This window comes from Dendroctonus ponderosae, unplaced genomic scaffold (genome assembly GCF_020466585.1).
Source record: "Dendroctonus ponderosae isolate FM_Combo_2020 unplaced genomic scaffold, Dpon_F_20191213v2 Dpon_F_20191213_1, whole genome shotgun sequence".
Classification (NCBI taxonomy): Eukaryota; Metazoa; Arthropoda; class Insecta; order Coleoptera; family Curculionidae; genus Dendroctonus; species Dendroctonus ponderosae.
The window spans coordinates 19,102,789-19,124,931 of record NW_026017110.1 but is presented as its reverse complement, the minus strand read 5'-3'; the positions used below and the strand labels follow the sequence as shown (position 1 = coordinate 19,124,931).

The 22,143-nt window shown below is 33.6% G+C and overlaps 5 protein-coding genes across 7 annotated transcripts in view; 2 read left to right on the top strand and 3 right to left on the bottom strand.

Annotated features, from left to right (window-relative positions):
* LOC109535692 overlaps nucleotides 1–4,533 on the top strand; it is a 133,231-nt gene extending 128,698 nt beyond the window's left edge. For both annotated transcript variants that reach the window (XM_048670703.1, XM_048670702.1), the window contains 6 exons: nucleotides 1,124–1,337; nucleotides 1,887–2,011; nucleotides 2,719–2,959; nucleotides 3,376–3,657; nucleotides 3,718–3,853; nucleotides 3,932–4,533. In XM_048670703.1, the coding sequence (XP_048526660.1) occupies nucleotides 1,124–1,337; nucleotides 1,887–2,011; nucleotides 2,719–2,959; nucleotides 3,376–3,657; nucleotides 3,718–3,853; nucleotides 3,932–4,096 (1,163 nt within the window). In that variant the 3' untranslated portion in view covers nucleotides 4,097–4,533. The remainder of the gene's footprint in view (nucleotides 1–1,123; nucleotides 1,338–1,886; nucleotides 2,012–2,718; nucleotides 2,960–3,375; nucleotides 3,658–3,717; nucleotides 3,854–3,931) is intronic.
* On the bottom strand, nucleotides 4,212–8,074 carry LOC109535693 (T-complex protein 1 subunit delta). Its single transcript, XM_019901629.2, has 10 exons — nucleotides 7,807–8,074; nucleotides 7,673–7,725; nucleotides 6,713–6,802; nucleotides 6,483–6,650; nucleotides 6,224–6,377; nucleotides 5,817–6,124; nucleotides 5,470–5,701; nucleotides 5,087–5,382; nucleotides 4,842–5,021; nucleotides 4,212–4,758 (listed from the first exon to the last, which is right to left on the bottom strand). Exons 1-10 carry the CDS (start codon nucleotides 7,913–7,915, stop codon nucleotides 4,741–4,743), a joined length of 1,608 nt encoding a protein of 535 aa, XP_019757188.1. The 5' UTR covers nucleotides 7,916–8,074; the 3' UTR covers nucleotides 4,212–4,740.
* Nucleotides 8,075–8,533: 459 nt separating this feature from the next.
* LOC109535691 (60S ribosomal protein L27a) lies at nucleotides 8,534–10,129 on the top strand. Its single transcript, XM_019901627.2, has 5 exons — nucleotides 8,534–8,636; nucleotides 8,806–8,869; nucleotides 9,150–9,247; nucleotides 9,717–9,869; nucleotides 9,971–10,129. The coding sequence occupies exons 1-5, from the start codon at nucleotides 8,634–8,636 to the stop codon at nucleotides 10,097–10,099; spliced, it is 447 nt and encodes a 148-aa protein (XP_019757186.1). The 5' UTR covers nucleotides 8,534–8,633; the 3' UTR covers nucleotides 10,100–10,129.
* Nucleotides 10,130–10,372: 243 nt separating this feature from the next.
* LOC109535690 (TBC1 domain family member 23) lies at nucleotides 10,373–15,504 on the bottom strand. The gene is made up of 8 exons (XM_019901626.2): nucleotides 15,324–15,504; nucleotides 15,152–15,260; nucleotides 13,797–14,532; nucleotides 13,408–13,516; nucleotides 13,144–13,313; nucleotides 12,206–12,469; nucleotides 11,961–12,154; nucleotides 10,373–11,007 (listed from the first exon to the last, which is right to left on the bottom strand). The coding sequence occupies exons 1-8, from the start codon at nucleotides 15,350–15,352 to the stop codon at nucleotides 10,609–10,611; spliced, it is 2,010 nt and encodes a 669-aa protein (XP_019757185.2). The 5' UTR covers nucleotides 15,353–15,504; the 3' UTR covers nucleotides 10,373–10,608.
* A 745-nt stretch (nucleotides 15,505–16,249) lies between these two features.
* The window catches only part of LOC109535689 (kinesin-like protein costa), a 7,193-nt gene continuing 1,299 nt past the window's right edge, over nucleotides 16,250–22,143 (bottom strand). The window contains exons 2-6 of one of the 2 annotated variants that reach the window (XM_048661604.1): nucleotides 20,132–22,063; nucleotides 18,671–18,795; nucleotides 18,064–18,236; nucleotides 17,099–17,977; nucleotides 16,250–17,039 (exon numbers count right to left, since the gene is read on the bottom strand). In XM_048661604.1, the coding sequence (XP_048517561.1) occupies nucleotides 16,596–17,039; nucleotides 17,099–17,977; nucleotides 18,064–18,236; nucleotides 18,671–18,795; nucleotides 20,132–21,435 (2,925 nt within the window). In that variant the 5' untranslated portion in view covers nucleotides 21,436–22,063 and the 3' untranslated portion in view covers nucleotides 16,250–16,595. The remainder of the gene's footprint in view (nucleotides 17,040–17,098; nucleotides 17,978–18,063; nucleotides 18,237–18,670; nucleotides 18,796–20,131; nucleotides 22,064–22,143) is intronic. The other variant, XM_048661605.1, reaches the window with a different exon arrangement.

Sequence of the window (22,143 nt, the reverse complement as noted above, 5' to 3'; positions counted from 1 at the left end):
CTCTGAAATATTTTCTATTCATTGACCAATGAAAATTGAAATATTATGTTCTAAAGTTTGTTCCCACTTATTAAAATAATATATTAGTAACTTTTTGCGTGTTAGTGGTGTTATATATAGGTACAAAAAGTATTATGTAATAAGAAAATTATTAATAACTTATTTSTTRCATGCTAATAAAATATTAGAAACAAATATTTTAAAAATAATATTTAAGAAATACTTGCTTTTGATCTGAAATATTTAGCAAACATATAAATATTTCCTAAATGTGTATGTAATATTTTGTGCTATCTGGGAGAGTGAAATATGGTTATAATCGAAAATTATAACAATGAACACGAGATAAAATTTCTTGTATGTTGGGGTGTTTACTGCAATAACTTTGAGTATTCATTTTAGTAGTTTCCTAGTTATTACTTCTTTAATTATAAATTATATAAAATTCTGTGTTTCGAATGAAAATTTACTCCCTACCTAATCCAAATTTTTGGTGTATGTTTATGCCCATTATATTTTTCTCATCAACGTTAAAGAAAATGTTCTAAGGAGTAAATTAAAAAAAAAACGCTCAAAACAATTTTAAATTGCAATACTACGAAAGCGTTGATGTTTAAGAGAACACAACTGCAATTTTCAAATAAAGTACGATAATTTAGCACATTTATTCAAGATCCTTAACCATTTGCCAGCCCGCAATAAATGGCTCTTAATTGCTGCATTTAAAAGCCAAACTAATTTACTTACGTACATAATCCATTTAAAAGAGCAAATGTAGAAACTTCGTCAAAAGCTTTGATTAAGAGTATTTAGCTTACAGACTTTACAGTCTCAAGGAGAAAAGATAGTTTTTACAAACTACCTTTTCTAATCCTTAGCAGAGAATTAATCTGTCGTTTAATTAATCTTTTTCGACCATTATTGAAACTTTAAGAACTTTCAAAATTAACAAAATAAATTACTAAAATTTATAAAACTAAGGTTATCACGGAAATTTAAAAATCAAAGGTAATTTTATGACAAAATTAAGTTTCAGAAAAAATAATATTTCATGAAATCGTTGAAAGGATCACATGTAACTTGAAGTGATTTTCAAACTGTTACTCCGATTACTTAATTCTAGAAAATGACTCGGAATGGGTTGACATAGTCGAAAAAGAGCTGAGACATATCCTGGAACCGAAACTTTTAGAGTTATCGATGCAAGGTAATCATGGAATTACCCGATCTGCTCTAAGTGGCAGCATTTCGTCAATTACTCCGCCTCTTCCACCCTTATCGGGAGGTGATAATTTATCACCCACAATTACGCCAAAGCCAGGAGGAAAATTTAAGGGGTAAGGAATTAACTGGCCCAGCACTTTCTCTACTCTTCGAGTTTCGAGTGATGGTCCGACAAGTTTTCAGTTTTTGTTTTTATACTTTGCTCTGGTTAGATCGACTGAAACTAAATTGCATACTTTATATAGAATAAACATATTAATTAAAACCCACTAAATATAAAGTCTAGTGAAAACCGCTTCTAACAAGACATATGTACTTCTTTGCGGCAACAGGAACCGTAATGAAATTACGGGTGCATTTACTAGAAAACCACTCGAATATTAGATATTATTTACGAACATTTTTCACATGTATTCCAAGCATAAACGCAAAAGAATTGTAAATGTTTAAGAGAATTCTGTTTATATTTCAACAAATCGATCCGTCCTTAAAGTTTACAACCAATTGCAAGCAGCCCGTCTTCGCGTACCAATATAAAAATTGGTTCAATAAAACATTTCCGTAAAGAATAACTAGACTCATTCCAATTTTTATAAGCTGCACTTTTATTATTTTCTGCCAGAATATTTCTAAATTATCTCATTTTTTTTCTTTATTTTTAGGTTTCCACGAGATAGAGGTTTTGACTGTAAAGGCAGGCTACATTCCAGGGACATTGATGAGAGTACAAAGACCAATAAATATTCCAATAAAATTGATTACCATACAGCGCTTAGAGGCAAACAAAGTGAGTGGCAATTAAAGAATTTTGTTATATATTTGAATAACATGCAATTTCACGAAGTCGGACAAATTCAGGCAAATTGGTGAATACTCTACACTTGAAAAATTTTAGATTTTTTGTAATAAAACATAATAAGGGTTTACGTACTTTCTAAGCCGCTTCAAATTCTTAAGCTGTATCTTTTGTAGTTTGTAATATGCACCCAAACACCCTGTATAGGACCATTAAGTCGCTATAGACCATTAATAACTAGCCATTGAACGCATAAATCGCACATGTAAAAATTCAATTTTTGCTCCAAAAAATCATGTTTTAGAAAAAACTTAAAGCGTCGTAAGTGCTTTAAATTGTATATTATTTTTACTAGAAGGAAGTGAGCCGTAACCGAAATAACTACAAAAACAGGTCAGTTTTGAGCGGTTCTTAGTAATTGCAGAATTTCATTTGAATCTATCTGCTCTCAAACACCCTGTTCACCATTCAGAAGCTTCCTGGGTCAAGAACTAACAATTGAGCGCAAAAAACCACATGTAATTTTTTTTCAATCAAGAATTTTGTAACAAATAAGTAATGAAGCTATTTGGTTTGCTATCATAAACTTTTACCTAAAATTACAATTGCCACGACGTTAGACATTTTTATTCAAGTTAAATAAAATAAACATAAAGTTTATTATTTAATATCTACTTTTTTCTTTCAATTTGTTGTAGTTTTTGGTTTAGACAGTACTGATTTTACCTCAACCACAACAAGATCGCTTGACCTAGAATCAATTTTGGATGGTCAAAGTGATTCCGATGCTAATTTGAGCGTAGCAGATACCAAAGCCATCAGGAAACAACTGGAAGGACTGGAAAACATGTATTCGGAAGTATTGAAATTCTTGGGAGTTAATAAACGAGTTACTCCTGGTAGATATCAACCGTCAGATCCCAGAATTCACAAAAAAAGGTACACATAGAAATGATGGAAAGAAAATGAAAATGAGAACACGATTTTCGTGTATTGTATGTAACAGGTATAAGAACGCAATTATACCTGTTTGTATACAATCAACTAGTCGATCCATAATTATTCTTGTAGTTTTAAAACAGTTCTTACTTACACATTGCAAATATCGAGTTTTAATTGATCATCTGATTCGTCATTCTTACTTGCGAATATCGCATACTAAACTCTAAAAATTAGTAGAATAAATTAGATTTTGAAAACAGAAATGTTGGGTAAGAAACTGGGCGTTTTGGGGAGTTGTCTTCAGCTTCAAATGCAAATTTGTATTGCCTCAAAGCATGTAGTAATAGCAATGATTACTTAATCAAAAAAACAATATTTTAATGGTATTTGGAAAACGATTCTCATAACTTCAGACATGGAAGTATGTCATCGCTACCATCATCATCCGTGAGTTCAGTAAGAAGAGATCGCCGGTACGTACGCGGTGGTGTGCCAGAAGATAGAAGAAGAGGCCGCGAACCACGTACAACCGCACGCCGATTCCAAAGGCTAGAAGCTCATGTAGTTACTCTAGCAAGAAGTGTGGCTCATCTATCAAGCGAGATGAGAACACAACATTTGGTAGTCCAAGAGATTGAGTCAGTGCGACAAGAAGTTGCTGCTTTGCGAGCGCAAACAAACATGCTCAATATCAGGTAACTAATGACAAGTAAATGCAATCGCAAAACATCATTAATTATATGATTTCTTTACAGATCTCAATCTGCCCGACCCGTAACTAGTTTAGAGCTACCCTCATTGGCAAATCCATCAAGAGTAAAAAAATTGACGAAGTTTTTTGGAGATGAACCACCTTTACTAAGACTATTTTTGCGGAAATTAGGGTATGAGGTGCGTAACTCGAAAAAAAATAATTGAGGACAATATCAATCAGATTTTTTAATTATGGTAAAACAAATAATTTTGCAGAAATACGCGAATGCTTTTGAAAATGAAAAAATTGGAATGGTTGAGCTGCCCTATTTAACAGAGGAACGGTTGCAAAAAATGGGAGTCCCGCTTGGACCAAGACTCAGGATAATGCAAGAAGCCCAAATATCTGTATATAAAGACAACACATTATGTATTGTATAAAATATTTACATTTTCATGTTTCTGTGAACAAGCAATATATATTTTTAAATGACATGAATCTCTCCTCAAGCAGCTTAAGATTTATAACTAGCTGGCACCAAATAAAAAAAGTAAATATTTTTCTAGATACCATGGAGCTTTATTTTTTATTAAACCTATTTCACAACATACACTGAAATAATAACAACTTGACAATTGTTGCTTAATTTGCAAGTATAATATACAGCTACGTTGTATTGTATTGAAGGAGATTAATACTCATTTTAATGCAAATTTTAGTTACAAAGCGAAATTCTAGTTATTTTTTCAGTTAATTGTGTATTAACTTTTAGCAACTTTTTTCTGTGTATTTGTAAAATTTGCAGCCAATCTGCTTTGCAATTGGCAAAATTGCAATTCCGTTGAATAAAACAATGATTTACGCATATTTCAACTGATGATTGATAACAAAAAACGTGCAATAAAACTGAGAAAATAAACTAGTCAATTTATTAGTGATGCTAATTTTTTTTCGTTACAGAAAAAGTTAAATCTTTAATACTTGATAACGGCAAAGGCATTTAACAAGTACTAAACATTTAAAAAATTATTAAATGTGAAACTCAAAACTACGTTAAGCTAATTGTTAAGATCATGGTGGCCAATTATGTGAATGTGTTGATCTGTAACAAAAAAAATGAGTATGTGTGTCAGAATTCCACTTCTTCCCTAAAAAAATATGCCATAGAAAGGAAAAAATACTCACAATGTCGTCAATCTTCAGGATTGATCTGACGGTTTCCGTTGCGAACGACAAAGCCGATGTTGTTACTAACAACGGCTGCACTACATTTTCTTCTAATATATCTGAAATGCATCCCTTACGTACATTAATCCCAGCAGATATTTCTCCTTTTGCGTGTCTATTTCGCAATTCGGTAACAGTCTGTAACATTAATTTCGAAAATAATTAATTTACTTGTATTTGGCCAATGTTAATTCATTATGTACCTGAATTGGGTTGAGACCAGCGTTTTCAGCAAGAGTAAATGGAATAATTTCCAAAGCGGTAGCATAAGCCTTAAGGCAAATGCTGTCAATTCCTTCCAGTTGTTTATTGGCGACGTCAGTTAATTTCAAAGCCAATTCGGTTTCGGGAGCTCCGCCGCCTGCTATTAAAGCCTGCTTGCGAACAAGGCATCGAATCACACATAAAGCATCATGTAGAGATCTTTCCGCTTCTTCCAAAACCAACTTATTTGATCCTCGAACAAGCAGAGTGATGGTACGACCAGGGTTTTGGATCCCTAAAAAACATTAAAAATCTAACATAATCCTATAGCCCCCAAAAACAATTAAATAATTAATTTAATAATTAAATAAGTATTTTGTACCTGTCACACGAACCATCCTATTTCCTCCAACTCCAACTTCTTCTACAAGGTCAGCCGAGACCAAATTATCAGCAAGAAAATGATCAAGAGAAGCAATTGGCCGGCAGCTTAAAGTTTTACAGACAAACTCTATGTCTTCCCTTTCAATATCCTTGATGACCATGCATTTGATTTTGTCCAAAAAGTGAATTGCCAGATCGGAGATGGCATCCCTCAGAATTGATTTTTGAACCTGAAATTAAACACAGTAGCTATGTACTTACAATATACTTGCAAAGTGGGAGGATATGAAGAAAACTTGACGCGTAAATACAATAAAATATTTCAAAGTAGGCTTGATAACTTACCAGTAATACATTGCAGCCAGCTTTCTTAATCTGCTTCACAATGTTCAAAATGTAAGCTCTTTCCTCTTTTAAAACTCTATCCATTGCGGCGTAATCAGACACAATGATATTATGGTCCATGTCTGTTTTAGGTGGCGAAATGCAAAACTGAATCAGCCCAATTTTCGCTTTTTCGATTCTCTTCGGTCCAGAAACATTAGCTAGTTTTTGTGGAAAAACTAAACCGTTGATTAATTCAGTGTCCTCAACTGTACCCCCAAGTTGCTTAAGTACTTTGATGTCAGAAAGATTGCAAGCACTTTCGCGACCTGCAAATACATATAAACATTTCAAAGTCGAGTTGTACTTCGAAAAATCACTAATTTTGTATTGACTAGTATTAGGGTTAGTGAATGTAACTAACTGACCTGGTTCAACCACTTTCAAGACAGCATCGACTGCTAAAGGGGCTAACTGGCTAGATTGCTGAGATACCACTTTTGAATTTAAAGCTGTAGATGCACTTTTGATAAGCTGCAGTCTGTTGCTTAATTCAACAGGGGTAGCAATATCATTTAAAATCTAAAACAATACTCACATTCAATACCTAGTAAACTACTTCCTTGAGCATTTAGTTGTTCCTATTTTTGAGTGGAAATGACGTCGCCTTTTATTATAATAACTTACCTTTAATGCATGAACTGCGGCAATTTGGAAAGAATCGGAAATAACTGTTGGATGAACTCCACGGCTTAACAGTTTTTGAGCAGCATCTAAAAGTGCTCCAGCAATAACAACTACCGAAGTTGTACCATCTCCAGCTTCAACATCCTGAGCTCTGGACAACTCCACCAGCTAAAATTGAATTTAGAATAATTTTATTATGAAGTACTTTTAATAGAATTTAAACTGTTCACCATTTTAGCTGCTGGATGTATGACATTGATTTGCTTTAAAATAGTTGCTCCATCATTGGTAATAATTACTTCTCCATTGCCAGATTGAATCTGCAAATAATAGAGCGATTTTAAAAATCGATTGAAAAAAATATATATGGACTAGAAGATGGAAAGATATTTTTCAATTGACCACTTGACCATTAAGATTGAACTGATATTTATGACTCAAATGTAGGAAAACTTGACGATTTAATTTTGTTCTATTGGGTTTCTTTCTAACAGAACAGGAAAATCATGTCACATCTGAATTAACATATTTTAGATTACCTATGTTAATTAACAATTGTTAATACTAGAAAATTGAATAATTGGAGCAGGTTGATTTTTCATCTGTGTTTCTTCTTGTCACTTTGCAACAACATCTCGATGTCCCGATAGGTATTAAATTATAAATATGTTTAAATGTTAACTCTTGTTGGTCATCTGAGAGGGCCCTATTTCTTATTCCTTCGATTCGATATTACCGTTACTACGTTTACGCGATTTTATTAAAACTAAATAAATTTCATTTAATTAAACAAGCAACAAAAAACCTTTAAAAATCCCTTCTAGCGTTTGTTGGCAGGTTGATTCAATTTTCCAGAATATCAAACAGGTACCGAAGTATTGAATTTGGCGCATTTAACTTAGAAGGTTGCTAAACTAGTCTAGGACCGTTTTTGCTGTACTGAAGACGTTCAACAGTTCAACATTAATAATTGCATCAAGTCTTTAAATTATACCGACAAAGATTTCACTACAGAGAAAAAATTGGTTGTTCTGACTGGTTATTCATGAGCTGATTATTCTATATTCTTCTGATTGACTATACTCCTAAACCTTTGAATCACCCAAAGCTAAAGTAAAAGCTGCCCGTCATGTGATTAATTGAAATGTAATCTTTCTGAGTCGGATCAAATAATGGTAAAAACTACATACCATTTTATCCATTCCTCTCGGACCCAAACTTGTTCGAATAGCATCGCAAACAGCTAGAAGAACAGAAGCAGTAAATTACAATTATTCCATGTTAAAGTATTACTCATATTTCGTGTATTTTAATATTTGTATACCTTTAGCGGCATTTATGTTGCTCTGCCGTACATCTGTGGGTTTACTTTTGTCTTTATAAGCCAAACTTTTGCTTTGAACTGAATCACCTGCCTCCTTTGGAGCAGTCATTTTATAAAATTTGTGTTTCTAATTAAAAAAGTAGACAAATTTTCGAGATGTATCTAGATTTAAAAAAAATTCAGAATCTCAAAATTATTGTATGTTTATTTCGAATAACGATGGACACCCGTCAAGTGAAATGTCACTGAACGTCATATTCAGTGTGGCCACAGAAGCCAAATATTTATCCCTGCATGCATGTCTTGTCTACTTGTCTTCATCTATGCATGTATGCATGCAAATATCTGGTTTTGTCAGTATTTTTTCAAATTTGTTAATATAACGGACAAAATTGAAGCCTTAAAATTCAGGCACAATATTTGTTTAGAGAACGCAGATAAATTAAAAATAAAATTTATTGTAAAAAACGAAATGTAAAATTTTTTTAATGAAGGAAAATTATGAATTTTAAAACCTTTGAAAATGAAATGAAAAAAATGAAGCAAATTTATACGAAAACATAAAATTATTTTTCAGTCACAGTATAATTATCATTAATGTATTGTCTTTAATGATAATTTGCATTATTTTAACATTTTTATTATTCTTTTTCTTTCATAATTTTGCTTCGTACTTATTTTTGGCATTTGTCTGAACATTTTTTATTGAAGCCGCATATTTTTATAATATTTCGGAACCTACGTGTGGCCACCCTGATCATTCAAGCAAAGCGTTTGTCGGCAGTGCGTTTGACAAATTCCAGTTTCTTTACGTGAGTACAGCGAAAATGGTAAGGCATCGTTCACTTGAAAGTGTATTATCTTGAAATATTTGTAACATCTTTTTAGAAAACTTCAAAATAATTCAAGTAGATGAAAGCCTGCTTCAGTGGTTTATTGTTTTTCTAAATCTTTCCTGTTCACAACTTTATAATTTTTAATGTATGTTTTTTCCTTCAGTCCACACACAAGAAAAAGACTAGAAAGTTGAGAGGACACGTCTCTCATGGACATGGACGTATCGGTAAGCTTTCTATAATATTATTAATGCAACAATAAGAATGAGCAATTTTTAAAATAAAAATCCTATATAATGCTAATGTAAGGTTATGCATCTGCCTTGTTTCTGTTAAAACATTGAACATTTCCAAAGCCCTAAGCTGAGTAAATGTTTTCAGATGATGATAAGTTTAACGGGCGGTATGAATTTTATGATTCATGTTAATATTCTGATTTCCAAACTTCTCTTTCGTCTACTTTATTTCCTCTAAAACTTTAAGTAAGTAACCTTGTGTCTTATCTAGGTAAGCACCGTAAGCATCCTGGAGGTCGTGGTAACGCTGGAGGCATGCACCATCACCGAATTAACTTCGACAAATACCATCCTGGTTACTTCGGAAAGGTACGCTTTTGAATTACCGCATCTAAAGCAGTTATCAATTTTAAAGTATCCGCTGGATCAACTGCGGATAAGTGTGCTTTATATTTGTATACAAATTTAGAAACGCGTGCACAAGCCTGCCTTCCAGTTAGGGTGAATTGCTTTTCTGTTAATTTTGGAGGATAAATGTTCAAAGCGATTTACATTTACTTCGTACTCTTGTAAAAGCATTTTCAAACTGAAATCGCCAAATAAATTAACATTAATTACCATATTGGAAACTATTCCATCTGTCCTTGATATTTCTTCCAATCTGATTTACTGGTAGCACATCTATATCTAACCATTGCCACACTTCATCATTAAATGATGAGACAACCGACGGGCGGAATGACCCAATGATTAATGTCGTTTTCTGATAACCAAATGAAGATGTATAATAATAATCTATGTGAAGGACAAGCTAGTTACACTTTCTGTGTTTTTACAGTTGGGAATGAGAAATTACCACGTTAGGAGAAATACTAAATGGGCCCCAGCGATCAATCTGGACAAACTGTGGACCCTTGTGAGTGACCAAACGAGGCTAAAATACAAGTCTCATCCCGAGGGCAAAGCCCCCGTCATAGACATCGTGAAAGCCGTAAGAAACTTTGATTATTTGAAAAACATTATGGAACGACACTCTAAATTTCAAGTTTATCGACTGGTTAATCTAGTTTATTAAGCAATGATTACTTACAGGGATACTACAAACTTCTTGGTAAGGGACGGCTGCCTGATCAACCCGTAATTGTTAAGGCCAAGTTCTTCTCAAAGAAAGCGGAAGACAGGATTAAGGCTGTAGGTGGAGCCTGTGTCTTATCGGCGTAGGTTCGATTTTTCAATAAATAATAAGAAATTCACGTTTTTTTGTCATTCTCCTTTGAAAGCTGAAACATCCTTAATAATACGTTTACGGGGTTTTGTAAATGAGAAAATCCTGCTGTCCAATTTTTGAGACGTGTCTGATATTTTCTTCTGTAAGTAATGTGAAAACCAAATAATCCCTATTAATTTGTGCATCGCAAGATTGTGAAGAACGTCTGAGCTGCCTCTTAATACCCTTAGCTTAATGCCGCATTAATTCAAATGTCTAGTACAAAATAACTGACAACAAACTTATATTACATACGTAGAAAGATACAATGCAACAAAATACTTTAACTACTTAGATGTTAGTACAATGATTAAAATCTATGTACCTATAAATTATGCTAAACTTATATCAGTTTCGTAATTTGAATCTCCTTGCATAGGTATTGTTAATTCATGCATCATATCAAAGAAAGTAAGTATGGGATAAAAATACAATAAATATTTTAAGTACTTACAAATAAATACTATTCTTTTGCTTTTAATTGTTTTAAAATCTGATCGGACACCACTTTTGTTGCTGTATCAGCGTTGGGAATTAAAAATCTGTCCATATCGGAAATCTTTAAATTTTCCCCGTCAGGTACACCATATTTAAAAGTAATCAATTCAGGATGTCGTTTCCTTGCGGTTATTTTTACAATGGCCGACAAGGGACGTTTAACTATCAGTTCAGCAGAGCCTCTCGGTTCTGGTACTTCTCGTAAAACGATCAGCTCCGTATCTGTGATGATGAGGTGGCTTTTAAACATTGATCCGTTCATACGCACTTCCTGGCAGGGAAAGTGCTGAATTACATCAGGTTTTTTAAGACATGACTGGATGTTCACTATTTCATGACTGTCTATATCTTCTAAAGATTGAGTCTGAAAATAAATCAATTCTATTTTCATTATCATTCACATAACACAGTTCTTCTTCCAAGAATAACTTGTAGAAAGTATTTTCATCATCAAACTGGTTTTTGGTTTCCTTTATAATTAATGCAATGTATATCCTGCATTTTACTTGATTTAATTATAACTTAAAACAAACTGTATTAATAACGAAAAAATACTGCTTAACTTTCAATACTTACCAGATTGCAATTTATTGTATTTATATTGTTCCATTTTGAAAGTAGTAAATGGAGGTGAAAAATATGCAATGTTTTGAAGATATTGCAGTTTTTATCAGCAATTTAAATAGTAATTTCACTTCTGATAAGCTAATGGATTCAACGACTCCGAATATGCCACCCTAATTTATAGCAATTTGTTAAAGCAGAACTCCAATTAATAAAAGAAACCGAAATATTACACTCATGAAAACTTGTAGAAGAATCGAATTAATCCCCAATGACATAAAATGGCGAGCTAATTTCAACCATTTTTAAAAAGCAAATTACTACGGTGACGTGAAAGTGTAAGTGAAATGTTGGACAAAATATTCAATATTCATTCAATTTGTTCTATGAAACGACAACGAACCAGAAGGCTAAAATTTAGTGAATATGATGACCTTAATTTAAAAGATAGAAGATGATCACATATTTTTTACTTCTTATCTTTTCAAGAATTTTTACGTTTCCTATGAATTTGTGCATTGTTTAGTCCGATTTCGGATTCGGAGATACACAGGTGTGTCTCTCGCATCCATAAACATAATCTTATTTTTTATTGTCGGCAAGATAGAGATAAATATGAGAACATTATCGATCAATTAAAACAAATTATGAATACTTTCGTTGAAAATTGGCCAGATCTTCATTCATTAAATCAATAATGAGTTTGAATAGATGGAAACAAATCATAGCTTGAACCAAAACTACAAAACTTACCTCAAAACTTGCAACATTATCGTGATCATCATCTATACTAAATACTGGCGCAACGTCTCTATATCTCCTTCCTATTCTATCACTGCTAGATACGTGCCTTTCTGGTACTGGGCTATTCGTTGGGTTCACAATGTATTCAATCAATTTTCCTGTGACCTCGGCAGATTTCAAACGCATCGCAGCAGATAATTTGCCTTAAAATGCAAGTAGTAGTTTTGGCATACATTTGTGGTTTACACCCTTACTAATTAAGTATGACTGCCCACTTTTTACGTTGGATTGACTAGCATTGTTGGACACGTAATGTGGCGCACAAACGATACAATAACGTGGATTATGGTCTTGCAAATAACTTAAATTCTGCGCGAAATATTCGTGAAGAGCCACATATCCTCCAGCCAGTAAAGAAACATACTGAGTGTGTTTTTGGAGAAATGAAGCTACAATCATATGCGTATATTGGTCTTCTTCATTACGACCAGATCCAAGGAAGCACAAATGTTCACCACCTACAAACGATAATATAATTCTTATATTAGTAATACTTGAAAACGTGTTCACATAAAAGTGCCGTGGTTGACGATGTATTTCTTTGTGGTACTTTGAAGCATAGAGGATGCCTCAAAATTAAACATAAGTTAAGTATCTTTTAAATGCAGTTACAAATTTTTCAGGTTGAACTGTAGGTCATTGTGACTGTAAAAAAAGTGAAACAACAATAACTGTCCTTTTACCTGGCCGATTCAGACAAACTGGAAATGTTCGATAAACAAGAAAATTGATATCAGCGCACACCTAGGAGACCTGATGATTCCAACTTTGCCGTTAAATTCAAAAGTGAGTTTAAGATCTTACTTCCCTCTTGATTTGATTCCTTAGGGATAATAATATTATTACTATTATTAGGATATAATAATATAAGAAAGAATCGACCAATTGGCTGCAATCCAAAAACATGAAACAGAAAAAGCACAAACTCAAACTAATTGTCGCCAAGTGACGCTGCGAGTAGAGAAAAGGTACATAAGAAAACATATAAAGAATTGAAAAGAGCATCATGTTATACAATACTTTGGCCACTATAAACTTCAAAGTACCGGAAACAGTTAGCTCACTTGCTAGTATTATACAAACATGTATTTCTAGTTTTTTGCTGACACTTCCTGTGTTTATCTATATATACCTGCAGTAGAATTATGAGCAATAGCTTGCTTCTGGGCGCTTAACAATCCTTGAACCGCCGTTGCAAATGCACTGGGCTCTTGCAACATTAGAGTGCAATCTAAATGAAATGCCGTGGGTAAATGGCCAGCATTGAAGTGTTCGATAGGTCGACAATCAACCAAAAAAAATCTATAAACATACCCAATCTAGATTTAACAAAATTACACGTTCGAATTTAACACTAATAATAAAAAGAATAAATCAAGGCTAATTTCGAACATACCTCACAGCGTCGACACTGGTTGAATCCTTCGCAATATTTTCGACGAGCTCATGAACAGACACTGGTAAACATAGAGCCTGAGAAACCGAGGCCACAGCTTCGTTGCGATCTGAAATTGAGAAAAACAGCCGTCTGGCTAAATATATTCGGCCTCAAATGATTAATTGTTTCGAAACCTTACCTTATTGTAAACAACAAAATATAAACAAGGTTTATCATTTATATTAGCGGTATTTTTTAAATTATTATTAAATTTGAACACATTGTACATTACGCCAAGTAACCAGCTTATTTATTAAAAAATGCTTTAAATTTAATTTCAAGCTGTGAAAACTTAAAAACCTGAATCTGATTTGAAAATATTTGAGAAACTACTGCTAAGCACTTACCATTATAAATTGTTTGCAAAAGATCATTCCGAAATGACATCGGTGTTTTCAAAGCATAATACTGTGCCAAAGAGCAAAAGTCCGCAACATCTTCGGCTTCAAGCCCACAAGGCATATTCGAAAGACTAGCAATAATACTATCGCGATCATCGCTTTTCATCGAAATGATTTGGTCTCTGGCATTTACCACCATAATAAGCGATAGAAAAAACACAAAAAATGGATCGGACTGTTGAAAATAGTAGTCCCACATATTTATCACCACTTGCAAACTGCATGTAGCGGCAAATAAGGACTGGAACCAGGCTAAGCAATAATGCTCTGGAGTAATGCGTTTGGTATCAAGAAACGAGCATAGTTCTGGATCGTGGTATAAAAGTAGCAGACGCAAAATGTGAAAAGCGTTTCCATTTTTCTCGCAACTCTGAGGTATGAAGGTATCGCGTATGGCTTCAAATAAATTGTAGGTAGTGGATTTTGGGACTTTTAGTGTGAGAATCGGTAGAAGTATTTCTATCCATCCATTATGTCGCGAATAGCTCATATTGCGACTTTTGCAGTAGAACGTTATAATGGACTCCAAGTCCGAAATAACTTGAATTTTGTCTTCTTCATCATTTCCAAGGTTCGACACAAAGTTTTTACAATCTTCGCGCAAAATATTTTGGTTAGGGAGATCGTACACTTCATCGAAATGATCAAGCTGATTTCCTTTATCTCTTACATCCAAACAAATCTGAAAATTACAAAAATAAGCCATTTTATATAACAATTTGCAGAAGAACATGTAATGACAAACATTTTGGTTTGCTTAAGAAATACAGCAGAAAAATGACAAATTGTCAATTTCAAAGGATTAGGAGTTGGGTGAAAAAGTTATCGGATCAAAGCTCATTTCATTAATCAACCATCCTGCACATTTTCATGTAAGAAACAGCATTTTAAATTATTTTGTGCCATGGATGATAATGGTTTCCTAATAAAGTTATTATCGTAGAAAATTGTCTAATTGTAATTTTACACCACATTTCTAAGCATAGTTCAAAAAATATGTTCGTGTAAAATTCTATTGAAACCCATCAGAGTGCTCAGATAATATAATTAGAATAACCCACTCCCTATAGTTAAAGCCCAAATACCTACTTAGTAGAGTTATTTGATATCTTGGGTTTGGCAAAAATCAACAGAAATGACGAATGACCCTGATGTGAACAGTTATAATTGGAGTGTACCTTACTATCTTCATTAATAAAAATTGTTGAAACAGGCTCACTCAGCTCATCAGTGTTGAGTCATAATGCTAGCAAATAGGATTTGACACTATATTTATTCCTTTTACATTAGCTAACACTAACCTGCCATACATCAGACCTCAGGTTTTCTGGTAACGGTTTTCCTTTGCAAATGCAATAAATATCAGAAACAGAACAACCCTCCAAAAGGGCATTTTCCAGCTCGTTAATCCTAGTTTTAAAAATTGTTTATTAAATGTTTCCAGTTGAGCAGAAATGTAATTTTCATCCTTACCAAAGACTATCATCATCAATCACTGCCATTTTAACATGTTTTATACATAAGCTTCAGAGCAAATTTTAATAAAAATCAAAAATAAATCTACACAACTCACAGATGTTGAAATTTGGGATTGTTTGACACTGACTAGTATGTAGTCTGTGACACTGACAATGGAACATATGGAGATAGTCTCAAAACTCATATCGATATAATAATCTCGACATAGAAACAAATTTTTCGATAAAATGACATGGCCAGCAAATCAAATGCTGATACCGCCAATGGGCACCACGCCCAAACTGCCAAAACTAATTTACTTTGCATTCGAAATGAATTTAGTTGTAAAAAATTATAATTACACATACGGTGCTAAAAACCTCCAATGTAGATGATCTGAGCCTGTATTTATATGTTTTATTTAATTTCTTAATTTTTTGCAGTTTTAAATTTGCTAGTAATGCTGAAAAACATGTCCAATTTTTGGATAACAATTTTTTTAAAACTTTTGATAATCTCTTATTATAATTACAATTTTTTTAAATTTAATATAACCATTTTGAGAAATTACAAATTCTTAAAAAATACAAGATACAAATTTTGCAACCGGATAAATTGAAGAAGGAAACATAGTCTCATCGAAATATTAAATAGTCTAAAAACCCGAAAACACCGACTGAATAATTTATATCTGAATAATGTAACAATATGCACAATTAGATCGTTTTTAATTCGCCTCATTTTCATATCGTTTGTTCTTTTTCGATTATATATAGTTATAATAGTGCTAAGTTTGTTCCATTGAATCTCAAGGCCTCCAAAACCCTTCAGCCGACTAAAATGCTATTTCAACTAATTGATAGTTTAAAAAAATCATTTTCAGTAGTCGTTTTTTCGAAAATTGGAAGCAGGCATGGGTACTGAAATTAGGTTAGGTATAGTTAATGATTTTAGAAATCTGCATTTAATTTTACAAAACATTTCCACAAAGTTAACTGACAAAAACAAACTATGTTCAGTGGGTTACATTAAATATCACAGAAAAACCGTAAAGAAACGTAGTCTTGTAAATTCTTTTACATACAAGTAATAAACAAACCAACGAAAAAAGGAAAAATTCTGCATCTAGACACAGCATTTGCAAACCATGTTCATATAAATGTTTGGCTTATTTCGCCGAGCTGATTCTCCGATATGCAGTGCCACATCAATTTTGAAATACATGCTTACATTATTTTACAATTTTGAAACACATTATCAAATGTAATCCTTACAAATATATCACATTCATAATTCGGAATTATTCGTCTGCTGTATAAACAGCTTGTTCTTTTCCCTTGTAATTTTAGCCTGTGGAGAAGGCAGCACGCTTTGAAGCTGCCTGGGAACAATTTCAGTTCGGGCAATACGGGTTATTCTTGTAATTAAGCTGCTTTTGTTAACTTTACTGGTCGATCCAGCAACTGGTCGTGGTATTGATTGTTTTCCAAATATGCGCATTATTTTGCTGTCGTCCCCACCTCCACTGTCATTGGCCAAGTGCCTCAAAACGAGATGAATCTTGTCTTCATGTTGCTGTTGTAAATTTACAACGCGCCGTTCGCCTTCCAGTCGAACTTGCTGCAAGTTGCGGCTTAAAATTTGTACTCTATTTGCAATTGTTTCATTCTGCTTTTCATAATCTATAACTTGCAATTCCAGTTTTTTTCCACTTAATCGAAGTTCGATAATCTGAAACGCAAAATCATCCACACATGTTCATTTTTCGTTATAAATTATGTTATAAATACCTTCTGAAAATATTTGTATAACAACATGCGGAGTTCATTTTCGGTAAAATGCATCAATCGTTCCATTAGCAAAACTTCGGCTGGTTCTTCCACTTTTTCAATCGTCTTTTCATGAATATTGCGTTTTCCGCAAAGAAGCTCATTTTTATATTCAATGGTCATATCGATTGCTTCAATGGCTTCTTCATACTGAACGAGTTGCCTCTCTTCCAAATCGTTTAAAAATTGCTTCTTTTTTAATTTGGAGTCCAATTGGCACAGTTGATCTACAAGAAACTCGCGAGATTTTCGCAAATTTCGTATTTCATGCCTATGGTTATCCAGCATTTCACTTGAAACTGACAAACTACTGTCTTCCACATCAGAATTGGACTTGTTAAGTAATACCAAAGCTTTAGAATCTTCGTAGCTTTGTTTGGATTTATCAACTTTTTCATTGGAAACAGTTACTTTGTCATCCAACACTAGAGATTCTAATTCCTTTTTCCTTTTTTCTTCTCGCTTTTTCAGCTTTGTCGTATTGTTCAGCTGCCTCTGAAAACACTTCATACTATCCTCAAGTTCGATTAGCCGTTTTTTATCATCATCTGTAAAGCTCTTCAAATCTTTTATATCCTTTAGTTTATTTTCTACTTCCTCCAACTCTTCCCGATATTTAATTTCAAGAAAGTGATTGTTATTTTTACGTGCCTGAGCCAGTTTTTCCTGGGTAATTTTGAATTCTTTCGTTAGCTTCTGCAATTTATGTTCTACTTTACTGTACGCATTCGTTTTGGTATCTTTGTGTTTTAGCAGTTGGCGAATAAGATTCTCCTTTATCCGTATAGTCTGCTTAAGGTCAGAAATCTGCGTCTCAAAACCCTTGATTCTCAGGTTTATCTGAAATAGTTGGATTGAAAAAATCATTACTCTAGCGCTTGCAAGATGTGGGATGCAAACAAAATCCAAGTTTATCTCAACTTTACCTGTTTTAAAGCTTTCGCTCTAGACTTCGCAGTTAGAGGTTTTTCCAAGTCATAACTTGTGTCGGTCTCATCAAGCACCCCATCGTCGCTAACAGTGGGCTGATTTTGAAAGTCTTCAACTTTGGACAACTGGTCAATTACATGGACGCTATTCCGTCGACCTCTAACCCCTGCTTGGGCATTTATTTATTATTAAAGTTTAATCAGTTTTTTATATCTTTTTTGTCAAGATAAAGGTAGGCTTTTGCAGGAGTCAGTCAGATTATTACTTTATTTGCGCGTAATCACAAATATATGTATGAAATATTAATAAGAAAACGTGGTTTGGAGGTGTGAACAAATATTTACACTATTGTTGAACTTGTAGTTGAGTTTTTGTGAGTATCTGAGTTTTTTGTCAGAATTATTTATTTTATCTAGTTTTTCGTTACTTCCTTAATGCTCCAGAGAAACGACGATAATTTTAAGTCACTCTGTATATTTCTTAATTCTGCTATCACATGAAAACGTGATAAACGGTTGAAGTCGTGTTGATTGATTTATTAATTTCATTTAAACTTTTATGTTTATCTTATCTTCCGCTTAAGGCTAAATCTAACATATTTACCTTTCAAACGAGATGAGCATTTCCCAGAATTATAACTTAGTACGGCTGATGCAAGATCAGCTCCATTGCTTTCCGAAACTAGATTATCAGTCTTTAGTTGAAATTCCACCAGAAGTGCCTCTAAGCTTAAAATAATAAAGAACAAATGCTTTTTAATTAATCTTAGAAAGTTAAATTTACTACTGCATAAATGCAAAATTGTTATGGCAATAAACAGTTGAAAAATCTACTGGTTATTCATAAGATTGTAGATTCATAGATGGTTATTTGAATGACTTTAAAATTATAACCGAAGTCAACGGTTGTTTTTTCATTTGCCTTTAATGAGAGCAGTCATGTTTCATGGGTAAAGTAGAGTAATAATTGTTGACGGTTGTTAATCGGAAACCCTTTCTTTGCAGCTTCCGACTGTGTTTCTTATAATCTGGCGATATTAGCCATGAAAATTAAACAACTTCTTAAAAGCTGCATTTGATTACTTAGTTACTTCCCTTCATTTTAATTCTTTGAACTGTTACTGCTTTCATATTTAATTTATTAATTTATTTAAATTAATTTATCACATCAAAATAATGAAATAACTAATAACGAGCAAACACTTAGAGATGGGGATATACAGTATTAAACGAAAAGAATGAGAGTAATTAAGAAGATAAAAATGTGATCAAAAACAAGGTGTTTCATCGTAAATATAAAAAATGATGAATTTTTTCAACGCGAGCTATTCGAAGTACCAAATTTGCGGAATAATTCAAACTTGAATTGGAAAATCGTAACAATATTAGTCGTAGAAATATTGTAAAAATAGTAAATAAATTAATAACAAAGTTTTAAATTTCTTGAAACAGTCTCTAGTGATGATCAGTGACTAGAAAAAGGTTTGAGATTCCGCCAATCGAGACAGACGAAAAAATCGCCTTTAAAAGTAATACTTTTACTAAAATCTCACTTTCATTTAAATTAAATTGCCAAAAAATTGGATGCAAAATATTTAAGATAGTAGTTACGCTAGTGAAAGGAGGATGGAAACTAGTTAGGAAAGTCAAAGAGTAAACCTTCTGGGATAATTTTAGTTGCAAATAACAACCTTCGCCATAACGTCCAAAAACAGAAATAGGCTATTCTTTTACCCAACACTGTTACTAATTAAGCACACTAACTAGCAAATAAAACGTTGAATGAATACTGTATATATCATAAGTTTTGCTAAGTACTAAAACTGGTACGGTTTTTGAGATAGAAAGAAATACAGTTTACAGTACTCAGTACAGTTTACTCCAACAGTACGCTGATACTCAGAGCAAAATCATGTTCACTGTGTTAGAAGATTGCTCCCGTTTTTGGAATAAGATGGACCGAAATCTGCAGACTGACTTAGTTATTTGACAGTGAAAAACCTGAACAGAAGGAAAGTTAATAAATTGTTTGCAATTTTTTAAAGTTTGTAAAGAAACTACATACCCAATTTGATGTTCATCATCATCATCATCTTCATCATCATCAACCGAGTCTTCTTCACTCTCTGAACTGTTTTCATTAGAAAAGTCTTCAATTTCTTCTTCGATCTTTTCCAGTGATCTACGCGGTTCTGAAGCACTACTTAAACACTCTTCACACTCCTGTTTCAATATTAGCCATTGTGAGATTTGTTCCAGTTCAGTCTTCTTCAAATCGCCCGCATTAATGAGCTTGTGAAACAACTCCTCAGCATTTGATACTAATTTTAGAAGTTGATTAGCTGCGAACTGAAGACTGAAAATATCGAAATTTTCAGCAGCGGGGTTTTGCGGAGTAACATAGGAATTGACGGTTACATAATTCATTATCAGTTGTACTCTGGCAGCTAAGCTTAGCACGTAGGTGGTGTGTCCAAAATCTTGAATAAGCGGAGAAACACAACATAAAAACACAGTCTTTGCCCTTCCCCCAAACGAATCTCTTAGAAGGGTTGTCAATACTGATTGATCATAGGGAATTGAAATGGAATTGGAATTTGGTGAATTAGACAGCGTCCCAGTATTTCTAATTTGCTGATCAGCGAGCAGCATTATGCAGGTTTGGAGTGCTTGAATTGCCATATCGGATGGTGCTGCCTGGAACTTTCCATGAGGATCACATAAAACAATATTTTTACATCCAGCTAGATCAACGAAGCTTGCGGTGGATATTTTACGATGGACTGAACCGTTCAGTACCTGATGCTGTTCTAATGTAACGGTGAACAGTGTGTGTACCGATTTTCCAGCCAAATTGGTCAAGCCTAAATGAATGACTTCAAAAGCATGTAAAATATCTCCTACTTCCACACTGGGAGAGTCGAGTAGATTCTCAACGGAAGCGCCTGTAATCTGAGACCAAGCTATATGTACAGACCATGTTTCCTCCAGGATATTTGGTTTCGGCTTTTTGCCATTCAGCCTCGTTAAAAATTCTCTTATGAACCTGGGAATCATCCCATATTCGAATTCACTTGTATATTGGACGCCAGGTCCATATAACGTATAAGTTTTGCCTGTTGCTATTTGCCCGAAGGTAACTACACTGACATCACATCCATCCAGGAAATATTGAATTAGTGGCTCTATGGCTTCAATGAATACAGTTTTCTGAGAACAATTGTAGGGTAAAGCATGATCTACTTGGTAGGTGCTACTATTAGCTACTTTGATCACATTATTTACACTGTCACTTTCTACATACAGTTGATTTTGTCTGACATCTAGCATAGGGCATATTCTTACTGCCGTTTCTACTTGAGTATCCATTATTACCACCTTTGTATTAGTAGCAATGTTAAGTAGTATTTTTATTTTTCTCTAAAGTCCTCATAGAAAGTCAATTGTGTTTGTAGTTCACAATGGGATAGTGCATTTCACACAACCCACAGCGTTATAAAAATGCAACTCTCTTCAAACACAAATTGCAAAGTCCAGAACTACTAGCCCTCAAAAGCCTTAAAAGCACCATTTTCCTTGGACACAGCACAAATTTACTTGTTTGGAATGTGGAACAGGGTGAAAGTGTTATGGGCTTCTCCGTACTTTAAATAACTAAAGTTTATTAACTAATTTCAATCTCCTGGTAAATTGAGGATTTCTTCTTCTTCTTTGGGGTTTTTTTGGCACAACCAACTAGGGGTATTTTGCCAGCTCGTCACGTAAGAGGTCCAGTAAGCGGGCGTGTGCCCCTGATCCTCTAAAGTCTTACTCACTAACAGTAATATTATAGTGTTTTTTTTTAGTTTATGTTTGCTTGGTGTATCTTTTCAGTCTTCTTGTTTCTTTTTGCTTGCTATAGGTATTATATCTGGCCCAGGATGAACAACACAGCTACACACATATAGGACACATCAGTCATTTTCACACATTTACAGGGAGAACAGGTGGATTGGTGCTAAAACGAAAAACTATAGGAGTCTTGTACTCTACAATCTTATGTTATTGCTTGTTAGGAAGCTATTGATTAGTTCAATT